This window comes from Oncorhynchus masou, chromosome 15 (assembly GCF_036934945.1).
Source record: "Oncorhynchus masou masou isolate Uvic2021 chromosome 15, UVic_Omas_1.1, whole genome shotgun sequence".
Taxonomy (NCBI): domain Eukaryota; kingdom Metazoa; phylum Chordata; class Actinopteri; order Salmoniformes; family Salmonidae; genus Oncorhynchus; species Oncorhynchus masou.
The window spans coordinates 53,970,690-53,998,586 of record NC_088226.1 but is presented as its reverse complement, the minus strand read 5'-3'; the positions used below and the strand labels follow the sequence as shown (position 1 = coordinate 53,998,586).

Here is a 27,897-nt window from a genome sequence, read left to right as displayed (position 1 = left end):
GCTTCAATATATCCACATAATTTTCTTTCTTCCTGATGCAGTCTATTTTGGGAAGTGCACCAGTCCCTCCTTAGGCAAAGCACCCCCACAACATGATGCCCCCCCCCCCCCAACTGCTTCACAGTTGGGATGGTGATCTTCAGCTTGCAAGCCTCTCCCTTTCAACTCCAAACATAACGATGGTCGTTATGGCCAAACAGTTCTATTTTTGTTTCATCAGACCAGAGGACATTTCTTTGTCCCCATGTGCAGTTGCAAACCGCAGTCTGGCTTTTTTAAGGTGGTTTTGGAGCAGTGGCTTCTTCCTTGCTGATCGGCCTTTCAGGTTGTGTCAATATATGCCTCTTTTTACTGTGAATATAGATACTTTTGTACCTGTTTTCTCCAGCATCTTCACAAGGTCATTTGCTGTTGTTCTGGGATTGATTTGCACTTTTCGCACCAAAGTACGTTCATCTCTAGGAGACAGAACGCGCCTCCTTCCTGAGCAGTATGATGGTTGCGGGTTCCCATGGTGTTTATACTTGCATACTATTGTTTGTACAGATGAATGTGGTACCTTCAGGCATTTGGAAATTGCTCTCAAGGATGAAACTTCTGACCCACTGGAATTGTGATACAGTGAATTGAATTAGAAGTGAAGTAATCTGTCTGTAAACAATTGTTGGAAGAATGACTTGTGTCATGCACAAAGTAGATGTCCTAACATACTTGCCAAAACTATAGTTTGTTAACAAGAAACTTGTGGAGTGGTTGAAAAATGAGATTTAATGACTCCAACCTAAGTGTATGTAAACTTCCGACTTCAAGTGTATTTGGCTGTTTTTGCTGCATAACATTTCAAAGTTGTCACTTTCAGGTTTAGAAAAGGTAACTGCTAAATTTGAACTCCCACTCGTATAAACTGGTAGCATAGTTAGCATACAGAAATTGATGGTGGCAGTCAGTCGTTTTTAACTGTAATGCAGTTGATTGATCACTATGATATGAACATCAATTGGGGTTGACATCCATACAAAGCATTATACTCAGATATTTATCTGAACATAGTGTGAAATACAAATATAAACAATAGCCTAAATATAGACACATTTTGCTGTGTGTGGGGGGGCAATGGGGAGATTCGGGATGAAGATGCAGGTGGGAAAGCTGTGCTGCCTTTTTATTTCATGCTATGTTGGCTGAGCTCCTATATCAAGCACCGGGAAACAGACTCCAACGTCTCAGAAGTAGGGTATTTTCGTTTAGCCAGTCGCTTGTAAATAGCTGGATGGCTCTAGAAATTAGCCCTGAATCACTATGAGTGGTGCGATGCCGACCAGTTTAATGCAAGCATATGATAGCTCCCTGAAGCACAAGAAGTTTGAATGTTCGGACTTCTGAAGAGGCCGCATCTCTGTAAATGATGTAAACCAATCCAGACATTAGATTGCCCATAAATCTGATTTTAGCTGACTGGGGAGGAGGTGTAGGTCGTCAATTGGAGGCACTAAACTGTGGTTTTCAAGAGCTAATGGTTTCCTAGAAACAAGGGCTACTCAATTTGCCCCACTCTCACCTACTTTTATGTCTAGTGGTAGTGGGTTATATAGAAAGCACCCTCAAGACACCAAAGTTAGACAAATAAATGCTGGTATGCGTTACCAAATTACAGACCAGTATTTCACAAAAGATCAACATTTGCATCGCCGTAAATTGTACGGCTGGAAACTGACTCAGCATCTACGCACGAATATTTCATGGTAGCTTGATCTGTAGTACGGATTTAGTCATATTCTCCAAGCGAGGTGCGCTAGTTAACCAGCGCCGATGGGAGAGGAAGAAGGTGACGCTGAATTATCGAACGCTTACTTAGTTATCGGCTGGGGAGGCTTAAATCGAGACAACAACATCAAGCCCTAGCTAGCGAGGGGCGAAGATATTACATCTCATAAATACGTGAACATGTTGATGCATCCACTTTGAACATAGAGGCAGGTAAATGTGTTATTTGTTGATACTATACACGTTTAAATAGGGGTGTTTTTCCCCGAAGGCATTTACCCGTATATTAACTAGCTAACGTTAGCTAGCTAGCTGCAAATGGATTTCGGTTGTGAAGATTAAGGAGTTGCCCGCTGATATATTTGGGAATTGAATACAAACGCAGTTTTTTTGTGTGAAATGCACTTTCTTTTACGTACGGCTACAAGCCTCGTATAATGCCATCTAGCTATGTCTGCTAGTTATCTAACGATATTAGAAGGGTGTGTCTTGATTGATATGAAATGAAGGTTATGTAATTAATATTAGATGTTCTGCCCAGTTTTAGCTTGTTCTACTCGGCGCCATTAGCTTGCTTAGCTGTACGGGACTGATCGGTGTGTTTTGGGAGCAATCAGTAACGTTAAACGATGTTATTTTCAATTATTACCCGATGAGTATACTAACTAACACTTTTCATAGTTTATAAAGTGGTAACATAGCGTAGAAAGACGACAAACTGTTAATAAGTCACTATCTCAGAGACTGTTGGCCACTTCCCAAATGACCTGCAGTGCTAGCAGCAGCTCAGCTGCGATACTAGTAGCTAGTTTGCAAGTCTGAAACGATTTGATACATTTTCCACGGCGACTCACGTTTTCACTGTCATGAAGTATTTACCACAGCTTGATTATAAGTATTGTCCTCTTCGTACAGGTAGAGGTTTTATAAGGTAGCTAGCTGATGCCTTTCCCATACAACTTGACAGCAGGTGCCGCCCATAGAACCGCTAGCACGGAAAGGACGAGAGTGAGCTAAATTAGCTCGCTACAGCAGTAGCTTGATGTGAGGCCTTCTTTAGCCAGTTGCCTTCGTCACAGAAGCTAGCTTTAGTTTGTCACTTTATGCTTACTTGTTAGCTAGCTAACTCATTAGACGCTATCGTCTAGTTGGTATGTCACTGTTATCTAGCTAACGACTCAACTCTCTGGATATAAATTGAGAATAGCAGGTTATGGCAGTAGCTAGCTAGTTAACAAGCAACATTGCGTAGAAATTCGTCTAGCAAACATGCCCAGCATTCATTGTCTATTTTCCTTGTCAAATGCCTACCAAAAGGGTTCAATGCAATGGTTCAATCACTATGTTGTCATTTGCAGCGATACTATTTATTTATAGCTAGCTAATATCTTTAGCTATATTGCTTGAATGATAACTATATTGTAAACAAAGACTCATAACACCACATGTTGTTGGCAACTTGTTAGGTGAAAACTGTGACAATATAATATTTGGTAACTGTTTGGTCATAACAGAGTGGTATTTAGTGACTGACGTTAGTCGTTGTAGTGTAATGTTCTGTTTCTGTAGCTTTTCAATTTCTCCAAGTAGATTGGATAGAGACTCATCAACACTGACTCAAATAGTTATTTTTACTTTCAGATTGAAATTTGGTTTCCCAATTCAAACTAGCCACACTTGCTACCCCACTCCAAACAAAACTCCCTCTTTAAAAAAAATCTGTGTTCACATGACTGAGATGGAAGAAGAATTGATTCTATTCAGTACTCTATTTCATAATTTGTGGTGGTGGATACAACTAAAGGGGCTTTCATTTCATTGATTGACCAGTGTTGTTACTGTAAGTAGACAATGATTGAACACTTGCTTATTGTTTCACTCTTTGCACAGGTGAAGAAACACACCCATTCAGACATTTAGCCTATTCTACTCGTGTAAGTTAGCCTAGTTTATTCTACAACTACTGTAAGAAGCTTTCTGGGCATTGGGAAAGTTTTTACTTTCTTTTACATCTAATACTTTTTCATAATTTGAATGATTAACATGGATATTATAGGTAAGCCATGTGGTTTCAGTTGAAGGGATTCAGTTGTACAACTGACTAGGTATCCCCCTTTCCTCCCTCTATTTCAATGCATCTCCTTTACTCTATGATGTGAATCAGTTTCCCAAGATGCATGGATTAGGAGAGGCATTTTGGCAGTCATTGATAAGTTTAAGTTCGTTGCCTGAGGAAACCATAGCTGCCTGACAATATTGCTGGCATTACCTGCTCTACACGAGTATCCACAACATCACAGGTCCCAAGGGGAGGAGAGGGAGGAAAGCTGGGCCTCGGGGTTATACAGAAACCTTCATGTATGCTAGGAACTATTCAAATGCTACCAGTGAATACTGATATGATGATGAACTTGTACAAAGCTTAGGTTATGGAGCACACTACAGTTGAATTTGTCCATTCAAAAAGCCCTATGAATCAGTCACGGTTTAGCCTTTACAGCTAATAGGCAAGGACCACATTTTGTCCAAAGCCATGGCCCTATAGTGTGTTTAGATGCAGGTTTGTTGGGCATTCACAGATGGTACAACATGGAAAGATGTGGTGTTCTCATCTTAAAACTCCATCTAGTATGTGATGTTTCCACCCGTATTGATTGTTTTATTGAATTCACTGCATGTGCTACTCTGAAAATGGATCCCATTTCTACTTCAGGCTGGAAATGTATGAAAGATGAGTAGCCTACTAACCTTTATAAGATCTTATCTCAGACTTGTTTGGAGATGTCATGCAGATTTCTCCAGTCTTTCAGGCTTATCATAAAAAAATACATGTAATAGATAACTGATCACTGCCAATGTGTTTTCAAAAGTATTTGGCAAGATGTTCCGTAATGGATTCGGTAACACCTAATGGCTAATTTAGTATGTGTTTGCATGTCTTTCAGATCCAACTAAACCAAACAGGACTACTGCAGTACCTCATCATTGTTGACACTGCCTCCACCATTGCCTCTTCTGCCGTGGCACTGGAACATGAAGAATGTCTGCTGTATTACCAAAGACTGACCAGAAGGAAGCAATGAGGGGCTTTGGGGGAAGTTGCCAAGCTGCATTGTGGATCCAGTAGCTGGGATTCAGAGTGCTTGTTGTGTATGAGTGTGTGTTTGTGTGTGCGTGGGTGCTTGCTAGCACAACCTGCCCCTTTCAGGCAGGGACATGCTACTCTGATATTGGAGTTGGAGAAGAAAGGAGTCAACCTCCATAAACGAGGAGCAGAAGAAAGAGAAGAGCGCATGCAGTACAACATTGCCAGATATAAAAACTGTGTGTTTTGGCTGCAGTTTAACCCAGTGGAAGTGGCTTTTAATACACTGCACATTTCTATACAACACCTTTCCTCTGTCTTTGTATCGCCTCCCTCCCCCCTAAGAGTCCTTGTTGTTTTGGCGCCTCTGTGATTTGCATGGCCGGGGAGTAATCGTGGAGAGGCCAGGGTATCACAAGCTTATGGATTTTGACAAGAAGGTGGGTAAGGGAGAGACGGAGGAAGGGAAAAATATGTCTAAGGCAGCTGGCAGCAGGACTGTCCGGGGTACAGGGACCAACTCTGGGGTTCTTATGGTTGGCCCAAACTTCCGCGTCGGGAAAAAAATCGGCTGTGGCAATTTTGGAGAGCTGCGGCTGGGGAAAAACCTCTACACCAACGAATATGTGGCCATCAAATTGGTAAGGCCAACATGCTTGACTAAACAGCATGGCTGTGATGTTTGTTTGGATGCACTCCTACATTAATCATCCTCACCACTATTTTTTGTAAATTATACCGTAGGTCTATATTTTGCCACCCTCTCCCATCTAACATTTCTCTTCACTACAACAACTAGTGCAGTTTGACATTGGTTTTCGGCTTTGTGACAAATGTTTTAGTATTACTGTAGTTTGGCCAAGGTAATTAAATCCAGTTTCCTAATAGCAGCAGAACACCCCATCCCTGATGACTTGATGACCTTTAAGAGACAGGAAACATTTGAGTGCTGACAATGTTTCTTCCCCCAACAGGCAAATATTTACATATCTGTAGCTTGGACCCATGCACTGTTAATGAGTCAACCATGCTCCGTTTGTATTATATTAAAAAGAAGAATCAACTGCCCAAGTCATGATATACTGTACACATCATGACCTGGGAAGTTGATTCTTCTTCCTTCTCTTTAATATAATACAAACTGAGCCACACACAGCAGAGCTCTTGCCTTTTTAGCTCAAAAGTGAAATAGAAACTGAAGAGGTTGCAAGTCAAGATTTTAGTTCTGAAGCACGCAGAGGGTTGGTCTGGGAAACCACATGAAACGGCAAGGCTTGTTTATTTTCAGATTGGTGAAGGGAGGCCCAGACAGAAACTGAGCTTCCTCTGCAACATACTTAGGTTTCTGTTTTCCTCCTCCAGTCATGTGTCAGTTCTACACAGAGGATCAGTGTATGCTTGAATGTCACCATAAACACTGGTATCGGTGTGTTTTATTGGGGTCGTTTGAAGTTGCCAATTATATGGTGTAACTCTGCACCTTACGAGAGAAGGTTGTCCTAGATAGCGTCTGAACGCTGCACTCGAGTGTTTTGCTTGACGTCACTACCTACACGCCCACACTGGACGATTTGGATCTCCCGGGGAGGTCATGATCTCTGACTAGGCACATTGCTTTCAATGAGGTTAGCAAACCCGTCAGAGGTTAGCGCTGCATTTGAATCTCTACTCCTGAAGTCCTCTGTTAAGCTGCTTCTCCTCTGTCTGTGATGGCATCCCATCAGTTTGGGTATTTTTTGGGTATTCTGCATAATGGCATTATTTCCGTGACATCACTGGATCTTTTGGCCCTGTTGCTCCTGGAGTATATTTTAAATGAACAAAAGAATTTGTTTCAATTGTAGTAGTTACTAGTTAACTACTCCCTCAACTCTCATAATTAGGGCAATGGCATGGTGCCCTGTTGATTTGATCTCATCAGCTAGCTAGCAACCTGGACCTGTTCAGCCAGGCAACACTTAAAGGCATTACTGGGCATCTTAATTAACTAGGACTGACACAATTACCATATAACGGTGTTAGTGACAGTTCTGGATGAAGACCGTCATGAACATTTAATAACCGTCATAACCGTCCATCTTTTTCTTCTTCTGTGGCACGAATAGCTAGCAGAAGACGGGACGGCCGGGCATTTGCGCCGTTGAATCCTTTTCTGCAATTAACATGGACTCTAAACAACAGGATAACTTTATTGACCCTTGCTAAAACATGCAAGGTCTTGTAGAAAACAATGAATACAATGGGCTTGGGACCTTTTAAACCCATTTTCCCACATCAGATAGCACGCGGCTGTCTTTACTGATCTGTCTGATAACATTGATGGGATAGCTAAAAATGCGTTTGGGTACAATATGCTGTCCTAACATTTAAAAATGTTACCAAGATCGGCCACTGATCCTCCTTTCATCCTCAAAACATGCTAGTTAAATCTTACCATAAACAATAGAACTGTAATATTGATGGGGTTTTTTCATGAGCAATTCTTCACTACCTAATTCTACATCTAGTAGAATCAGTATTTATGAAATTTGAAATGTGCATGAAAAGTAGCTAGATAGTGTCTGCCTGCTGGCTGAGCCAATCAATCCATATGAAACACAAGGCAGGGAGGGATGCTAACATTGACAGTTCACACATTCAATGCTGAATACTCCCTCAAACTAGCTAGTGTCGTAAAGTTCTAGCTAATGCACAAATTTGTTTTCATTAGTGATTGGGGCGGGGGTCGATAGTTACATATCGGGATATTATTTTTTACAATTCATCGTTTTGGCTATCGCAATGTTTTTGCACTACTTGGCTGCACCTGCCCCCAAAACTCCAGTATTTTTCCATCATAGCTTGTTCTCCATCTCCTTTTTAAATAGGGAGCCAATTTGCTTTCAGCACTTTTATTTCCATGACTGATCAAAGCCATGAGAAAACAAGTTATCTCCTGTCCCTCTGCAGCAGACATATGGTGAGCAATATGTTTGGAATAAAGAATCACAATAAAATCCCATGATCGAATCGCAATGCATATCGTATTGCCACCAAAGTATTGTGTTAATTTCGTATCTTGAGGTCCCTGGACATTTCCAGCCCTTGTTTTCATATCTTTTCTGCCTTTTATTAGTGTGCAGATTTCTAGCATTACAGCACTGCACTTTGCAACATTCGGGTTGGCCAAATGTTACAAAGTAGTGAGGCACAGTTCCAGCAATCAGTTAGATACATGCCGATTTCTGAGTACAGTCCCCTAACTTTGGTGCCGTACAACTTAATCAACAAGCTGGTAGCTAGCTAGCATATGGCCATTCAAACTAGCTTGCACTAGGCTGCTAGCTGTTGCAAGTTTGCTCAGCTGATCAAGCATGGTTTGCTTTTTGCATGGTTAGCCAATGCGTCATAGCTACTGAGAGAGGAGTGATTTTTAGAATTAGGAACTAGTGTTAGGCGGATGAGCAAAATCTACATTTTTAGAGATGTTCTACAAGACAGATCGGTTGAGGGATGAGTGTTGCATAGGAGTGACGCCATCTGAAGTGAGACAACCCTGGCTATTTGACTGGTAAACCCGTGGGTACACTCGCAATGGCTGCCCGGTATTGGGATGCAATAATTTCCATGGTAATGTAGAATGTTCATTCAAATAACGTTAGAATGTATTTTTTTTGTAATGTCAGTTGAATCAACATTTCAAAGCAGATATTGATGGGTACACTTCCTGCTTTTACTTCCTGCTTTGCTTCTAGTTAAAAAAATATACAGGTTTAGACAACGTTGTCACAAATCTGGGACCAGCATAGTCCCATTGTTGTGAAGGGTTATGGGATATTAGAATCCCTTGTTTTAAATTTTGTCATCTTCAACATAGCTTTGTTACTTTGAGTACACTTCCAATGGCCGCCAGTCCACCCATTATACCATCATTGACTTGAATGGGGACGCCCATTCTTTTCATTCTATTTCTATGGCAGCACATGCGTTCAGGAGCAGAGTAAAGCAAAACATGTTTTACATTATTTTTACTACTTGAACGGTTGGTTATTAAGCAGACCACAGTCATTTGGCTGACCACTTAGTCATCCAAAATTCCATGCCCGTCCCAACGCCGCACTGGTGTGATTTAGGACTTCTAACCCCTTTTAAACATTACGTGAGCTACTGACTTCTGGGATGAACCATTTTGGATTAATCTATTTCTACCTTGTCGGTTGGTACCAATGTGATTAACAGGGACTGAGCTAGAGCTATGTTTGTGAGACAAGGGCGGATCCCGAAGGGGCCAGGAGCTGTAAACAATCAAAGCTACGCTAAAGTATGTGGACACCCCTTCAAATTGGTGGATTCAGTGACTTTCAACGTGGTACCATCATAGGATGCCACCTTTCCAACAAGTCAGTTTGTCAAATGTCTGCTCTGCAGTTTGTCAAATGAGCTTCCCCAGTCAACTGGCCACACAAGCTTACAGAACGCGACCGCCGATTGCTGAGGCGCGTAATAATCGCTTCATTGGTTGCAACACTCACTACCGAGTTCCAAACTGCCTCTGGAAGCAACGTCAGCATAATAACTGTTTGTCAGGAGCTTCATGAAATGGATTTCCATGGCCGAGCAGCCGCACACAAGCCTAAGATCACCATGTGCAATGCCAAGTGTCAGCTGGAGTGGAGTCACCCCCATTGGACTCTGGAGCAGTAGCGTGATGAATTACGCTTTACCATCTGGTAGTCCAACGGACAAATCTGGGTTTGGCGGATGCCAGGAGAACGCTACCTGCCTCAATTCTTAGTACCAACTAAAGTTTGGATGAGGAATAATAATGGTCTGGGGCTGTTTTTCATGGTCCAGTGAAGGGAAACTAACGCTACAGCATACAATGACGTGCTTCCAACTTTATGGCAACAGTTTGTGGATGGCCCTTTCCTGTTTCAGCATGACAATGCCCCTTTTGTACAAAGTGAGGTCCATACAGAAATGGTTTGTTGAGATCAGTGTGGAAGAACTTGACTGGCCTGCAAAGGGCCCTGACCTCAACACCATCAAACACCTTTGGGATGAATTGGAACGCCAACTGCGAGCCAGGTCTAATCGCCCAACATCAGTGCCTGACCTCATTAATGCTGTTGTGGCTGAGTGGATGCAAATCCCCGCAGCGATGTTCCAACATCTAGTGGAAAGCCTTCGTGGAAGAGTGGAGGCTGTTATAGCAGCAAAGGGGTACCTACTCGACAAGCAGATGTCCACATAGTGTATCTTTGAAAAGCTGAGACTCCCACGAGCATGTGTATTATGTTTTGCTTTATGACGCTCACAAGCTACACCAGTGGTTAGAAGGTAAGGGGTTTTACATAGAAGAGCATAGGGAATCCCAGGACAGTGTCTATAATACTGTAATAAGCTCACATAGTTGCTGTCAAACTCCACACAGTTGTCACTGACTAGTGGGATATTAATTTCCCACTAAGCAAGCAATTTATGTACAGCATTCATCTAAATTATCAGGTTTTTGCTTTGGTGGACCTTTATTATTTGTCAATAAAACTCATGAATGCAACTGTTTTATTTAATATTGTTTTTACTAGTAGCCCTGGTTGTCCTGAAAAGAAAATTGTAAAACACTTAATTGTGAGGTTAAATATAAGGGCTGGACATGCAGATAAATGAAAAGCTGATTTTTGCTGGGGTCTTGGGACTGATTGGGTTAACACTGCCAGGAATATGTTGTTTTCTCCTGTCAAATGTAGACTTTTATGTGCTGCTGGTTTGACTTGTGTCTTCTCCTCTGAGGCCCTGACCTCAGTTTGGGCATGAGTGGCGAGTGCTGCTTTAACTCTGCTGGCTGACCTCAGTCTAGTGCAGCTGCCCACAGGTTTGTGCCTTCACCTCCCTGGTCACTCACTCAGGCAGGCCCTGGATACCCAGTGAACGTTACAACCCAGTCTAATATGGTTCCTGTGTTGTCAGGATTAATTCGCCTCTGTTCATTATGGACTGACAAGTGTCTTGTGTATTTTCTCTGCCTCTTACCAAGTTGCACGAGCAGAGTGCGTGCTATTGGGCGACGCCTGCACCTGGGACAAAGGTGAAGGCCAGTGTCACCCTTCCCAGACTTGTGAGAACAGAAAGATACGTATTAGTCACAGCCCTCTGTCAGAGTATCTGGAACTGCACTGCACGTTCATGGACAGAAGGAAAAAAAGCCGAGCGAAAAATTGCTGAGCGCTGAAAGGTCGTCTTTGTTAGCCAGCCTTGTCCACACACAGTGGTCTAGTCTTTGGTTCAGCTGTGCACTCTCTCACACTGACAAACCCCTCAGTGTTGGAAGCAGGAGCCCGCGCCTGTAAGTACACTGCAGGCTTACACACTGGGGGGGGGGGGGATCCTGAGCGTTACAGAAACAAATTCTAACAGCTTTACGGTAATGGCAGCTCATAATTCCCATTTAAGCCATTTACTTGAAATATAGCCATACCATTTTTCCTCTGCTCTCCCGTGGACTAGGGACCTGGCAGTCAAGGTCATCAATGCCCTGGTGCCCCCTCAATAACCCCGCCATGGATGTAGAGATGAGGGACCCCTGCTCCCCGTCACGCACACACACTCATGCTTCGGGCGAAGACAGTAAATTGAAATCGGCTTCTATCCTTCCATAAGGAGCGGTAGTTGGTCTTTCATTTCTCTCCGTCATGTACAGTCATTTATTGACAGCTGGAGGTACGGTGGATGGGGGTTGTTAAACGTACCACCTATGAGGCTTACACAGCATTGTGTTCTACTACACAGCTTTGTGTTCTACTACACAGCATTGTGCAGTGGGGAAAAAGTACTCAATTGTCATACTTGAGTAAAAGTAAGTATATCTTAATAGAAAATGACTCAAGTGAAAGTCACCCAGTGAAATACTACTTGAAAAAAAATAAAGCATTTTGGTTTAAAATATACTTATCAAAAGTAAATGGAATTCCTAAAATGTACTTAAGTATCAAAAGAATAACCCTTTTCAAATTCCTTATTTAGCAAACCAGACAGCATAATTATTTTTAGTTTTTTTTTACCGGTAGCCAGGGGCACACTCCAACACTCCGACATAATTTACAAACGAAGCGTTTGTGTTTGGTGAGTCTGCCAGATCAGAGGCAGTAGGGATGACCAGGGATGTTCTCTTGATAAGTGTGCGTGTTACTTGGACCACTTTCCTGTCAAAATGCAATGAGTACTTTTGGGTGTCAGGGAAAATGTATGGAGTAAAAAATATATTTTCTTTAGGAATGTAGTAGAGTAAAAGCAAAAGTTGTCAAAAATATAAATAGTAAAGTACAGATACCCCCCAAAAAACTACTTAAGTAGTACTTTAAAGTATTTTTACTCAAGTACTTTACACCACTGGCATTGTGTTCTACTACTAGTGGGCTGGACCTGCTGTTGACTGAATGGACAGCTTCTGCTTTCACTAGCAATAACTTGGGATGTAATCATTAACTGATACGAATTGGTCCCCGGTTGAAATGTTTAAGATATGAGTTCATCGGTCCATGGGACCCCAAACCAATCTCAATGTAGCATGCTTCGGTCAGGAAATAGATTTAAATTTTACGGATCGCCGGTTCACTAATATTTGTTGCTCAAATGACTTTCTACCTTCCCGAAAATACCTAATATTTTGTGATAACTGATATTTCCCCTTCAGTGTCGAACTAAGCATGTAATTGTGTTGACAGTCATTTAGCCTAGTCAAACTGCACACTCACCAACGAGAGGAAGGCCTATTCCTGATCTTGCAAATCTGCCTGTCACCTCCAATATAAGGCTTTATTAGTTGAGTGACCACCAATATAATTTGTACGGTGATTTTGATCAAATGCACTGTTAAATTGTTTTACCGGAATAAAAGTAGCCTAAACTACCGCCGGAGGCACAACTCTCATCGGGCTAGACATGCTGATCATGGCTTACTTTCAATTTTATTTAGATTTTTCCAGGTTCACCATCAGTGACAGTTTTGGTAGTTTTCCTTAACTTTACAGGATAAAGTAGATAATTTCATATAACGAGGACAGCGGGAGAAGAAGAGATGCTCACTCGCAACAGTCAACTTCCAGACAGTCTAAACAATTAAGTTATGAGATTGGATGAAATCCAAAGTTTTGCTATATGTTCAAGTTTTGTCACGTGTACAAGTACAGTGAAATTCCTTTTTTTTTGCAAGCCCTCCCAACAATGCACTAATCAATGCACTCGGTCAGCTAATTTTAAAGATCAATATTGATATATTATTAGCTCTAACAGTTTTAATCTGCAAAAATGACACAGATTATTTTCCCTTATGGCTCAGCTCAGGTGCCGACATACTGAGAGCTCCAAAAGTATAGGGGTAGTGACATTTTTAGCTTTGGCTCTGTACCCCCAGCACTTTGGATTTTAAATTATACACTGACTATGAGGTTAAAGTGCAGACGGTCGGCTTTAATTTGAGGGTATTTTAATCCATTTCAGGTGAACAGTTTTTAGAAATTACAGCATTTGTACATAGTCTCCCCATTTTAGGGGACCAAAAGTATTGGGACAAATTCACTTGTTTTAAAGTAGTAAAAAGTGTAGTATTTGGTCCCATTTTCCTACTGTAGCATGCAACGATTACATCAAGCTTGTGACTCTATACATTTGTTGGATGCATTTGCTGTTTGTTTTTGGTTGTTTCAGATTATTTTGTGCCCAATAGAAATGAATGGTAAATAGTGTATCCAACAAATGTGTAGAGTCACAAGCTTGATGTTGTCATTGCGTGCTATGAATATGGGACCAAAAATACATAAGTGAATTTGTCCTAATACTTTTGGTCCCCAGAAATGTGGGGGACTATGTACAAAAAGTATTGTAATTTCGGAACAGTTCACCCGAAATGGATAGAAATAACCTCTATCATTTCAACTTCAAAGTGCTGGAGTACAGAGCCAAACCCACTGTTCTACACCATAGACGTATACAACATTTACGTCTCACACACATACAAGCACACGCAAGTCCGCTCCGAGAGCCCAGCTCAGGAGCTCCATCAGCAGCAGATTTTTTAAATTTAGAATGGAAAATTAATTTTTATGCAACAAATGTTAGTGCATCGAACCGAATCGCACACTCTCATCTAATCCAACCGAATCACACTGAATAGTTTCAAACTAAAGCGTATTGTTCCTGTATCGTATCGGAGCCCATGTATTGAATCATCTTCAAAGGGAAAGATGCACATCCCCCTAGCAATAAATCGGTGCTGTTGAAGGAGAGTGTTACAGATGTGGGATCTTAATTTCATCACCCTGTTGGAGGAGAACTGTCCTTCAATGCAGGACATTTGAGGTTTAAAAAGGCTTCTGAAGTTTTGTAATTACATTTGACTTGATTTTACCTTACGAAAATGTGTCAAACCCTACAAAAATGTCAATTTATTATCCACATAATTCACATTTCCTGTTGCAGGATTATTTTCCTGCTGAAGAAAACTGGCTAAAATTTTAGATCCTACATCTGTAAGTGAAATCCACTTCCATGGGACTCTATACAAGTCCCCACTGCTGAATGACTGATATTGGAATGACCTTGTAGTGCTTATTACTACTTAGTGGATATGATATGTAGCTATGTGAAAACAGATAGTTGTTTGACACAGAGGACATGCTGTGGCATGTGAAGAGACAGAATTGTGGTCAACCATATCATGGAAACCAGAGTTGCAGTATCCTATTCCACATTTTACTGTACCACTCCCTTTGCAGCTTGTGGTGGTGGTTGAAGTGTGTTAAAGTACAATCGCTTGATCAGCATGCCAACCAAGTAACCCTGTGATGTAAAAAGTCTGCTGTTTAGTGTACAGGCTACTGGCTTAATTAACCAATGCCCATCTTGTACATCAAGCTGTTGTTCTAGAAAGTAGTGACGCACCGATATGACATTTTTGGCCAATAACCTTATCCAATATTTTCCTTGCCAAAAAAACCAACCTATACCGACATGCGGCCTTTTAAGCATTCTAGTACAGTTAAATAGCACACACATGGATAACACACACACACACATGGATGCAGCATCTCAGTCCAAGAGGCGTCACTACAGTCCCCAGTTCGAACCCAGGCTGTATCACATCTGGCTGTGAATGGGAGTCCCATGGGCGGCGCACAATTGGCCCAGCGTCGCCCGGGGTAGGCAGTCATCGTAAATAGGAATTTGTTTTTAATTGCCTAGTTAAATAAAGGTTACACACACACCGACTAAAAAGTTATTTTGTTGGCATTTACATATGTCCCCATGACCAGTAAAACATAATCGAAACCTATTTCTTTCACTTACTTGCTGTGCTGTTTCGTTGTTCAGTTGTTTCATTCTTAACCATGATTTCTTATGCTATAGAACGCCGTTTGGGTCTTTGCGTGTCAAATAACACTATTTGACGTGTCAAATAAGCTTGTTGACCAATCAGGACTTGAATATGACTGCACGTCACATTATGATTTAACACGTTCATACATTTTTTTTTTATGTAGATATAACACATTGATTACACTATCAATGTGTCATAACGATTCATCGATACGTATGCTATGATACTGGTAAAGTTGTCTCGCGCACCTACAGTGCTGGTCATAGGATTCCTAAATTATTGCTAAGAATAATGAAAATGACTGCAGTTTTTACTGGTCTTTGTTTTCAGGCTGGTTGTATTGTTGCTAGCTAGGTACCAAGCTAAAGCTAGCTAGCTACCCCGGAAGTTGCGATTCAACATCATGCTTTATTACCAAGGCGGTATTGTAAACCCATCGTTCGTGACCGGTGTTTGCTTGTTTGCAGACTTTTTTGTACAGCTTTGACAGTGGTACTGATAGTAGTCGTGGTGCTTGGCTTGCACGTGCAAAAATAAGAACTCACAACATTCTATAATAGAACTGTTTAGAACTGACGCGTCAAATAGTGTTGTTGGACGTATCTTTTATGACACGCAAAGACCCAAACGGCATTCCATAGTATGTCATAAAGCTAATAGCAGTGACGCTATTACTGTGTAACTCCGGTAGGTCAATGTGCTTGACCAGTTGATGAAAGCCAACATCACCCATGACAGAATGGCTGATTATCAAGGGCAATGAATTCCGTTATCTTCTCGTTAATATATTTCGTCTTTGAGGTATCTCGCTGAAATGTTCTTACTCTTTCAAATGAGGGCTCGACTTTTGACTACTCGATCCACACAGCAGACATTGTGGGCTAGGTTAGGAATGCTGTGTTGCACGTGTAGCGGAACATTTTACGTGGCATCATTATGTCATGTACCTACGTTATATATGTATGCATGTCTGCTTTGACATCGGTTTTGCACATCGGCGTTAAACTAGGCATCGGGCCGATACCGATGTTGGCATTTTAAGCTAATATCATCCGATTCCGATATGTTCACCAATATATTGTGCATCCCTACTAGAAAGTATTTATAATGAACTATAAAACCCAGTGCTGTGATGTGGGGAGAGAGCTGTGTAGTAGCAGGGGGACTGGGTGCAGCAGTAGTAGTAGTCATCCCTTTAGTACATTCCAAGATGGCGTAGCATTCAGACGTCTTTGTCCTGTCTCGTCCCATGTGTATATATCTTTTTCTTCGCGTTCTTTTTAATATTTTTCCTAACCCTCAACTTCAAAATACACACCTGCAACCCGCCTCACCCAATGTGGTGTGGATCCAAAAAAAATCCTTAAGTATTTCTATTTACCTCCGAACTGGAATACCTCAACTGAAGCTAGCTAACCAGCTATCAGTCAACTAGCTAACTAGCTACCAGCTATCAGTCAGCTAACCACTGCTAGCGGTCATCAGCTAACCTTTAGCTCGGAAAGCTCTCGCCAGTTCGTACAACGCGTTTCAAACCAGAGCATAACGGACCTATTTTTCTCTCCATATCCCAGAATTCCTACCACAAACTCTGAACCTTTTCATCTGGATCATCACAGCTAGCTAACCGCAACCCGGGTTGACTACTCCTGGGGCTAGCCCATGCTAGACCCATCTCCCGGCTCACTCCTGGGCTACAATATCCGGACCCCTTCTACTGCCGGTACGGGGCACGGAACCCCGCCGATCCTCTTCAACTGGAATAGCGACATAATCTGCCCGAGGATTCTAACAGGCCCCTCAGGCGCGGCGCCCGCTGAAGGCCCATTCTGCTAACCTGATAGGCCTGCTAGCTACCTAGAGCTACTTGGAACCCTACTAACTCCACGACTGGTCTATCAACGTCACCGCACGAAGAGGCAAAAACAGACTTAGCCCCATCGCGACGTCCCCCAAAGGCTAACTTGCTAGCCCCAGTCTACTAACTGCAAGCTTGCCTGCCCGGGTCTGCCAACTGCTAGCCCCTGGTAACTGCTTGCTTGCTAACCCGGTCTGCTAACTGCTAGCTTGTTTAGCCCCGGCCTACTAACTATTAGCGTGTTAGCATTGGCCTGCTAACTGTCTGAATCGCCGTGGACCCATATGTTCAATTGGCTACACATGCCTCTCTCTAATATCAATATGCCTCGTTCATTACTGTTCTGGTTAGTGATTACTGTCTTATTTCACTGTAGAGCCTCTATAGCCCCGCTCAATATGCCTTAACCAACCATGTTATCCCACCTCCTACATATGCGATGACATCACCTGGTTTAAATGTCTCTAGAGACTATATCTCTCTCATCATTACTCAATGCCTAGGTTTACCTCCAATGTACTCACATCCTACCTTTGTCTGTACACTATGCCTTGAATCTATGCTATCGTGCCCAGAAACCTGCTCCTTTTACTCTCTGTTCCGAACGTGCTAGACGGCCAGTTCGTATAGCCTTTAGCCGTACCCTTATCCTACTTGACCTCTGTTCCTCTGGTGATGTAGAGGGTAATCCAGGCCCTGCAGTGCCTAGCTCCACTTCCACTCCCCAGGTGCTCTCATTTGTTGACTTCTGTAACTGGAAAAGCCTTGGTTTCATGCATGTTAACATTAGAAGCCTACTCCCTAAGTTTGTTTTACTCACTGCTTTAGCAGACTCTGCTAACCCGGATGTCTTAGCCGTGTCTGAATCCTGGCTTAGGAAAATCACCAAAAACCTTAATCTCCATCGCTAACTATAACATTTTTTTGCCAAGATAGAACTGCCAAAGGGGGCGGTGTTGCAATCTACTGCAAAGTTAGCCTGCAGAGTTCTGTATTACTATCCGAGTCTGAACCCAAACAATTCGAGCTTCTACTTCAAAACATTCACCTTTCCAGAAACAAGTCTCTCACTGTTGCCACTTGCTATAGACCTCCTTCTGCCCCCAGCTGTGCCCTCGATACCATATGTGAATTGATTGCCCCCCATCTATCTTCTGAGCTCGTGCTCCTAGGTGACCTAAACTGGGACATGCTTAACACCCCGGCCATCCAACAATCCAATCTCACACAAATTATCAATGAACCTACCAGGTACAACTCCAAATCCGTAAACATGGGCACCCTCATAGATGTCATCCTAACTAACTCGCCCTCCAAATACACCTCTGCTGTTTTTAATCAAGATCTCAGCGATCACTGCCTCATTGTCTGCATCCGTAATGGGTCTGCGACCAAACGACCACCCCTCATCACTGTCAAACACTCCCTAAAACACTTCTGCGAGCAGGCCTTCCTAATTGACCTGGCCAGGGTATCCTGGAATGACGTTAACCTCATCTTGTCAGTAGATGATGCCTGGCTATTCTTTAAAAGTGCCTTCCTCACCATCTTAAATAAGCATGCCCCACTCAAAAAATGTAGAACTAGGAATAGATATAGTCCTTGGTTCACTCCAGACCTGTCTGCCCTTGACCAGCACAAATACATCCTTTGGCGTTCTGCATTAGCATCGAATAGCCCACGTGATATGCAACTTTTCAGGGAAATTAGGAACAAATATACACAGGCAGTTAGGAAAGCTAAGGCTAGCTTTTTCAAACAGAAATTTGCATCCTGTAGTACTAACTCAAAAAGGTTCTGGGACACTGCAAAGTCCATGGAGAATAAGAGCACCTCCTCCCAGCTGCCCACTGCTCTGAGGCTAGGAAACACTGTCACCACCGATTTTAAATTCACTATAATTGAGAATTTCAATAAGCATTTCTCTACGGCTGGCCATGCTTTCCGCCTGGCTACCCCTACCCCGGTTAACTGCCCGGCACCCTCCACAGCAACTCGCCAAAGCCCCCACCATTTCTTCTTTACCCAAATCCAGATAGCTGATGTTCTGAAAGAGCTGCAAAATCTGGACCCCTACAAATCAGCCGGGCTAGACAATCTGGACCCTCTCTTTCTAAAATTATCTGCCAAAATTGTTGCAACCCCTATTACTAGCCTGTTCAACCTCTTTCGTATCGTCTGAGATTCCCAAAGATTGGAAAGCTGCTGCAGTCATCCCCCTCTTCAAAGGGGGTGACACTCTTGACCCAAACTGCTACAGACCTATATCTATCCTACCCTGTCTTTCGAAGGTCTTCGAAAGCCAAGTCAACAAACAGATTACCGACCATTTTGAATCCCACCGTACCTTCTCCACGATGCATTTTGGTTTCAGAGCTGGTCATGGGTGCACCTCAGCCAAGCTCAAGGTCCTAAGAGACATCATAACCGCCATCGATAAGACATTACTGTGCAGCCGTATTCATCAACCTGGCCAAGGCTTTCGACTCTGTCAATCACCACATTCTTATTGGCAGACTCAACAGCCTTGGTTTCTCAAATGATTGCCTCGCCTGGTTTACCAACTACTTCTCTGATAGAGTTCAGTGTGTCAAATCGGAGGGCCTGTTGTCCGGACCTCTGGCATTCTCTATGGGGGTGCCACAGGGTTCAATCCTCGGGCCGACTTTCTTCTCTGTATACATCAATGATGTCACTGTTTCTGCTGGTGATTTTTTTTGTCACCAAAGCCCCATACACTACCCACCATTGCGACCTGTACGCTCTAGTTGGTTGGCCCTCGCCTCATACTCGACGCCAAACCCACTGGCTACAGGTTATCTACAAGTCTCTGCTAGGTAAATCCCCGCCTTCGCTCACTGGTCACCATAGCAGCACCCACTCGTAGCACACGCTCCAGCAGGTATATCTCACTGGTCACCCCCAAAGCCGATTCCTCCTTTGGTCGTCTTTCCTTCCAGTTCTCTGCTGCCAATAACTGTAACGAACTGCAATCCAATTTGTAAGTCGCTCTGGATAAGAGCGTCTGCAAAATGACTTAAATGTAAATGTAAATCACTGCACCTGTACATAGCCCATCTGTAAACAGCCCATCTATCTACCTACCTCATCCCCATACTTTGTTTATTTATTTATCTTGCTCTTTTGCACCCCAATATCTCTACGTGCACATTCATCTTCTGCACATTTACCATTCCAGGGTTTCAATTGCTATATTGTAATTACTTCGCCACCATGTGTAACTCTGTGTTGTTGTATGTGTCGAATTGCTATGCTTTATCTTGGCCAGGTCGCAGTTGCAAAGGAGAACTCTCTCAACTAGCCTACCTGGTTAAATAAATGTAAAATTAAAGTTAAAAAATGAGCTATGGAGGTCCACTCCTCTATCTCATGTCAGCGGAGCTGCCTGAGTAACTGGTAACAGTGTTCTGTGTCTCATCAGCTGTCGCAGACATGTTTGAAGTGCTGCTATCACGTGGGAGCAGCTGCTGGCTCCATCTGGGGCCTGAAACCTGATCTGAAACAGGAGAAGGGCTGGTCACAGGCCAGCTGTTGCTCTCTTGCCTCTTCCACACCTCTGGCCATAAAGGCTAATGGACCCGCCCCTTGCACGCTGTTTACTATTTTAGCATCACTAATTTCCTTATGCAGGTTTGGCCAAAGTGACGATAGCTGGGCTTTTGCTCTGTTTGACTGTTCACTCTGCTCTCTGAATGAGAAAATATCATATTCCCATTTGTATGGTTTAATATTGAACTGTAGGTATAATCAGGGATGCCCATTTCTCTGAACTCTGCACTACTTACAGTGCCAGCACAGGGACTTTTTCTGCCGTTGAAATCCTTTTCTGACAAACACTAACTAGACCCCTAGTTAGTGTTTGTCAGAACACCAACTGGGGGTGGTGAGCTTCCATTTTACTATGTAAAGCGTTTTGGGTGTCTAGAGAAGCGCTATATAAGTTAAATTAATTTTATTATATATTTTTAAATATAATCTTTGAGGACTAACAGTCACCATAATAAAAGCTAGACAGTCAGGGTGAATTGAAAATTCCAAAAACAATGAATTTATCAGTATTGACTATGTTCGAGCAGAATAACAACATTAGCCATGTCAAAATGCATGGCATTGCAGTAAATTAGCTTTAAAACTGCAACATTTTCTCTGCTTCATGGCAGAATAAGTAGAATCGCTGGAAATTTTCTTTTACTCTCAAGTTTCTCTCCGCTACATAGAGAAATGCTAAGACTTCTCTTCACCTCCAAGATAGGGAGGCCTCTAAAATGTCGTCCCAAATACAACAAGCCGACCGCTTCCGTTGCCACACCCACAACCTAAGCCCCTTTTTGATCCAGAAAAAAACTGCAGCAGTGCCTGATTGACAGCCGAGATGAGAATACGCAGTTGTGTATTTGTCTCCCATGTCTTACATGATGGCTGTTTCAGTAATATGCTCTATTACGCTGAGATTCTTCCCGGAGAGGGGTCAAGGGGCAATCTCCTGGGAGCTGTGGCAATATTGTCCTTTGTGCCCAGGAAGGCGCGTCGTTTGGCGGGGCGGTACAGGCCTCGTCTGATCTCTCTCTCTCTCTCTCTCTCTCTCTCTCTCTCTCTCTCTCTGTCTGTCAGCTGTGATGGAGCTTGATGATCAGCTGCAAACGTAATCCACCCAGAGCTCCGTTGGTAGCACAGTGTTCAGGCGAGCTCAGGAACACAATGGTTCAAATTAAAACCTGCCATTGATCATGAGATTTATGACATAACAAGAAGTTGACGAGCCTAAAGCATCTTTCTTGGAATTAACATGCTAATAGGGCAAGCTTGACAGGGAAATTATATCTCCCTTACGCCAACTACTAGGCTACTTCAGGCTTGGCTGTGAAACTAATTGGCTGATCATTTTTAGTTAGTCCTTTTGTTGGAGAGCGGTGTGGCGGTGGCAGCTGAGGAGGAGAGAGGCTGCAGCAGCAGGTCTGACACTGAAGTACCCTTTAGCCCTGCAGGTCAGCTGCCCTGGACACCAGCACTGCCTCGTCACACTCCAACATTTGTAAAACACACACAAAACAAAATATCTGCTATACTATAATGTTAAAAAAAATCACAATTCATGAAACGGATATTGACAAAAAGATTCATTGTTACTAGTTAGCCTATTTGTAGATGAGCTGTTTATCTTCTCAGAGCACATGGGATACGTTTTGTGATGTGACGTCCACTGTTGAGTAGCATGAGGTGATTAAGTTACACTTAAAATTCACTGCTGAGCTAAATATCTTAACTATAAGTTAATTATCTAAGTGTCAAATACATTTTCTTTAGCTCAGGGCTCCAGTTATGCATTTGGTTTGCAAAATCAATCTTCTTGGTTACAGCAGAGACAATCAATCCCCTCCTGGATCAAGTGTGAGTAGCCTTTTGAGATAGTTGTATAACTTGAGCTGGGTTGACTATCTCTGATTTTGTTTTATGTTCGCTTGGGTTTTTAGTATTTATCTAGGGGTCTGCTATCGGAATATGCCAGCAATTTCTTAGCATCATTAAAAATATATGTTTAGAACGAAATGGCGCCCCTTGTGTGCACTACTGGTAATACTGTATACCACAGTATGGTACGGGAAAGGAATGACGATATGGAAATCTGTTCACAAATATTGTCTGAAAGGGTCTGAAGCACCCTTCTACCCCACCCACAACCCATTTTTAACAGACACCTGTGTCTAGTCCAGAGGACATTTTGAGGAAGAATACATTTGTTTAATTTAAGTGCATTATCCATAAGGCAGCCTATGCATTAGTCTTTACAAGCACAAGAGCGTAATTTTATTAGGTTATTAGATTTATGGAGAATAAGCGGTAACCTTACGTTACACAATCTGCTTTTGGCCTGCTAATTTCCTGAAGAAAAGAGCTGTAGGGACACCCTTAAATGCTTCAGGTTCTGAATGTTGGTGCATAAGCACTTTATTCCAGTGTTTTCTTTTAAAAGACTGGGTGTGGTGATTGGGCATCGAGAGGGTCACTAATTTTGGAGAGGCAATGAAAAGGAAGTTAATGAACCCTTTAACCAGGGAAGTTACCTACAGGTGCTGTAGATATTATTTCCTGGGTTGGTTTGGTTATTTGCACAGTTATCTGCAGGGATGAGTCTGAATCTAAGCAGGTAAAGTCGTCATAAGCCTCCATTTTCCACTGTAAGCATTTTAGAGGGTCCTGTGGTTTTGTGCCATCTGTTTTTTATTTACATATTGTTCCCACATTCCCCTCCCTAGTAGAGAGGCTGAGCTTTCCTCTAATGATGTCACAGACAGTGCCTCGCCCTGGCCTTCCTCCCTGCTCAGTCATGTCCAGTTCAGCTTCACTCAACCAGTCTCTGTCTCTCCTCAAATTTCCACTTAAGATGGATGAGATATGCTAAAGATGATATTAACAACATAGCCGAGTGACCGCTCTAACAATGGAAATGCATGTCCTCAATAATTGAAGGCAGGCGAGATCAGGTGGGACCATTCTAGCCAATGAGGGCAAATACGTGTGTGAACAACAGGCACAACTAAGTTGTTTTTCTCAAAGTTGCAACGTGTTAGTAAATTAGTATATTTGTAACAGCCTTAACATTACAAAACATATATATATATATATAAACATATATATATATATATATTATATATATTATATTATATATATATATTATATATATATATTTTGTATTTTACCCCCATCTCCCAAATTTCGATCTTGCAGCAATGAAACAACTCCCCACTATGAGGGGAAGGTTGAGTCATGCGTCCTCCAAAACATGGCCCTCCAAACCGTGCTTCTTAACACCCGCCCGCTTAACCTGGAAGCCAGGCACACCAGTGTCAGAGGAAACACCATTCAACTGACGCCTGAGGTCAGCCTGCAGACACCTGGCCCGCCACAAGGAGTCGCTAGAGCGCGATGAGCCAAGTAAACTCCCTCCCCGGCCAGACCCTCCCCTAACCCGGACTGCGCTGGGACAATTGTGCGCCGCCCTATCACGGCCGGTTGTGATACAGGCCGGGATCGGACCCGGGTCTGTAGTGTCGCCTCTAGCACTGCAATGCAGTTTCTTAGAGTGCTGCGCCACTCGGGAGGCCACGTTACGAAACTTCTAGTCAATCCATTAAGCCTTGTGTAATTCGAGGCACTCTCATAGACCTCCATACAAAAAAGGGCTTATCTCACAGGGACAGATTTTGGGTGGAGTAAATCCTCTCGCTTTGCCTCTTCCTCTCTGGATGTGCACAATGTTCGGACTAATCTGAAAACAGGATAGGTGGAAGCGAAGCAGTATGCCAGAGGCCAACAGAGAATTTGCATTTATTCTTTCTACTCAGTTTGGAGGAAGGAGAGGAGATGTGCTTTAGACTATTGATATGCATCGCCACCCTGATAGGTGTTTGTCTGGGAGTAAGCTGGTGCTGAGTGGATGAGAGGTGTTGAGTAGTCTGGTGCTGGCCTGAGTGTCTGACGTGTAGTCTGGACTGATGGCAGGGTTTAGGGCTGGGCGACATGGTCTAAAACTTCTCTTTTTTTTTCTTTTTTTTCAAATTTATGGGCAATTCACGTTATACACTACCGGTCAAAGGTTTTAGGACACCTACTCATTCAAGAGTTTTTCTTTATTTTGACTATTTTCTACATTGTAGAATAATAGTGAAGACAACACTATGAAATAACACAAATAACCAAAAAAGTGTTACACAAATCAAAATATATTTTATATTTGAGATTCTTCAAATAGCTACCCTTTGCCTTGATGACAGCTTTGCACACTATTAGCATTCTCTCAACCAGCTTCACCTGGAATGCTTTTCCAACAGTCTTGAAGGAGTTCCCACATATGCTGAGCACTTGTTGGCTGCTTTTCAGACTCATCCCAAACCATCTCAATTGGGTTGAGGTAGGGGGATTGTGGATGCCAGGTCATTTGATGCAGCATTCATCACTCTCCTTGGTTAAAATATTCCTTACACAGCCTGGAGGTGTGTTGGATCATTGTCCGGTTGAAAAACAAATGATAGTCCCACTAAACCCAAACCAGATGGGATGACGTATTGCTGCAGAATGCTGGTTTTGCTGCCATGCTGGTTTTGTGCCTTGAATTCTAAATCACAGACAGTGTCACCAGCAAAGCACCCCTACACCATAACACCACCTCCTCAATGCTTTACAGTGGGAAATACACATGCGGAGATCCGTTCACCTACTCTGCATCTCACAAAGACATGGCGTTTGGAACCAAAAATCTCCAATTTGGACTCATCAGACCAAAGGACAAATTTTCACTGGTCTAATGTCCATTGCTTGTGTTTTTTGGCTAAAGCAAGTCTCTTCTTCTTATTGGTGTCCTTTAGTAGTGGTTTCTTTGCAGCAATTCGACCATGAAGGCTTAATTCACACAGTCTCCTCTGTACAGTTGATATTCAGATGTGTCAGTTACTTGAACTCTGAAGAATTAATTTTATTTGGGTTGCAAATTCTGTCGTTGGTAACTGTAATGAACTTATCTTCTGCATCAGAGGTAAAACTGGGTCTTCCTTTCCTGGTGGTCCTCATGAGAGCCAGTTTCATCATAGCGCTTGATGGTTTTTGCGACTGCACTTGAAGAAACCTTCAAAGTTCTTGAAATGTTTCATATTGACTGACCTTCATGTCCTAAAGTAAGGATGGACTGTTGTTCCTCTTCGCTTATTTGAGCTGTTCTTGCCATAATATAGAGTATCTTCTGTATACCACCCCTACCTTGTCACAGCACAACTGATTGCCTCAAACACAAAGAAGGAAAGACATTTTTTATATTACCTTTATTTAACTAGGCAAGTCAGTTAAGAACACATTCTTATTTTCAATAACGGCCTAGGAACAGTGGGTTAAGTGCCTTGTTCAGGGGCAGAACGACAGATTTGTACCTTGTCAGCTCGGGTATTTCAACTTGCAACCTTTCGGTTACTAGCCCAACGCTCTAACCACTAGGCTTCCCTGCTGCTACAAATGAGGTGACTACCTCATGAAGCTGGTTGTTGCAAATTTATAAAACACAGACTAAACAGCTAGTATAACAATCTTGGTTTGACTAAAATGCTGGTAGCGATATGTGGGACTGTAATGTGTGCGCAACGAACTGAGCATACATTTTTCAGAATTAGTTTTCATTGGTACTTCTGTTTTGGTAGTGTCTGCTCTGCTCAGGATTTGAGGAGTTTCTTTTACTCTCAAGTTTCTCTCCGCTACATAGAGAAATGCTAAGACTTCTCTTCACCTCCAAGATAGGGAGGCCTCTAAAATGTCGTCCCAAATACAACAAACATAAACAGGCTATGGTTCAAAAGGTTAACTTGTCTAGTACAGTAAAATAAAAACCTCAAATGCAAATAGTGAATTGAAACCATTTGTCAGTGAGGAAGAAGTGATCTCTCATCTTTGAGTGGTAGTGGGAGGGGCTTGGGGGAAAGAGGCGACGCGAGAGGTTGTACTCTCGCCAAAATAAGCCCACTGCATTTCTATGTGCTTATTTTGAACCTAAGCTTGTCTCTCTCCCCCCCCTCGGGACAACGACTCCCATTGTTAGGGCGGAGACATGAGTATCTCGTCATTATATACAGATCTCTGGTGTAAATGGGAAGGTGCACAGCACAGAAGGTGTGAACGAGACGAGACAAAAAAGACAACAAGTGGACATAAACGCTCATAAAAACCGAACAAAAATTAATCTACGATACAGGCGTTCTAAATACTGTGCAAAAACATACATTGTAATACATCTGATGTCTCCCAGCCCTATAGTTATTCCTGTAATGTGATGAGCAGCTGATTGAAACGTGGCCCTCTGTATCTCTGGCCGTGTGTTCGGCAGTCACAAACCAGCTTAACCTGCTATTATGGCAGGGGAGAGAACAAGACCGGGAGTATGAGTGTGCTTTAGCTGACAGTACAGAACGCTCTCCATCCAATCATGGAAAATGGCTAAATCCCAGACTTCAAACGTGCATTTCAAAATCTCGCTAACTAAGTTTAGTTAATATAATGCTCTGGCTTGTGTCATAGAAGAGGAAGGATGCTGTGTTAAGCCGATGATTGAGTTTTAGGTTCTTAGCTCTATACAGTGTTTAAGTCTTAGGTATCTTATAAATGTTATAGTAAACATAAATGCATCGCCAAGCTGCGTCTTGGAATTTCCCAGAAGTTCCTATACTCTTTACGTACATTATATAATTATTTTTCAACCTTTTGCCATCATACAGTCTTTATTGCTGTAATGATCCACCTATAGAATGTTTAATTGCCATTTTAATTGTTTTTTTAATTGGTTTCTCTTTTTCTTCTTTTTCAGGAACCAATAAAGTCCCGTGCGCCACAGCTTCATTTGGAATATAGATTTTATAAACAGTTGGGAAGTTCAGGTAAGCACATAAAACTGTTGTTGTTGATACTTTATCTATTACTGTGTTAATAACACTGCGTTAGCTAGTAGAATCAGCTGGATGTAGCTGTAGCTCGAAGATGTGATGGCTCTGCCCCCTGTCGTTGGTTGATCCCTAGCAGGCGCAGGCCCAACATGGCTGTGTGCTCACTCTGTGCTGTGGTCCATGGGGCTGTGCTGTGCCTCCAACCCTTTGATGTGGCCACTTGGCTTCAGAAGCGAGAGGTGGGGCAGTGAGATCAGATGGTGGGGAGGGACAGGGACTTGGAACAGCCCACAGTACAGCTCGGCCAGCCTTCGTTTTTCATCCTCTCACTAGAACCTTGCAGCTTCATTTTTCATTGATAATCTCTGACATTGGCTAAAAAAAAAACAGCAGTCCAAAG

The 27,897-nt window shown here is 42.6% G+C and overlaps 1 protein-coding gene across 6 annotated transcripts in view; it reads left to right on the top strand.

Moving 5' to 3' along the window:
- The first annotated feature begins 1,562 nt into the window (after positions 1-1,562).
- Positions 1,563-27,897, top strand: part of LOC135556452 (casein kinase I-like) — a 44,228-nt gene continuing 17,893 nt past the window's right edge. For 2 of the 6 annotated variants that reach the window (XM_064989675.1, XM_064989671.1), the window contains exons 1-3: positions 1,564-1,977; positions 4,710-5,490; positions 27,422-27,491. In XM_064989675.1, the coding sequence (XP_064845747.1) occupies positions 5,272-5,490; positions 27,422-27,491 (289 nt within the window). In that variant the 5' untranslated portion in view covers positions 1,564-1,977; positions 4,710-5,271. Of the gene's footprint in view, positions 1,978-4,709; positions 5,491-11,458; positions 11,685-27,421; positions 27,492-27,897 lie in introns of those variants that run through there. The other 4 variants (XM_064989673.1, XM_064989672.1, XM_064989674.1 and 1 more) reach the window with 4 other exon arrangements.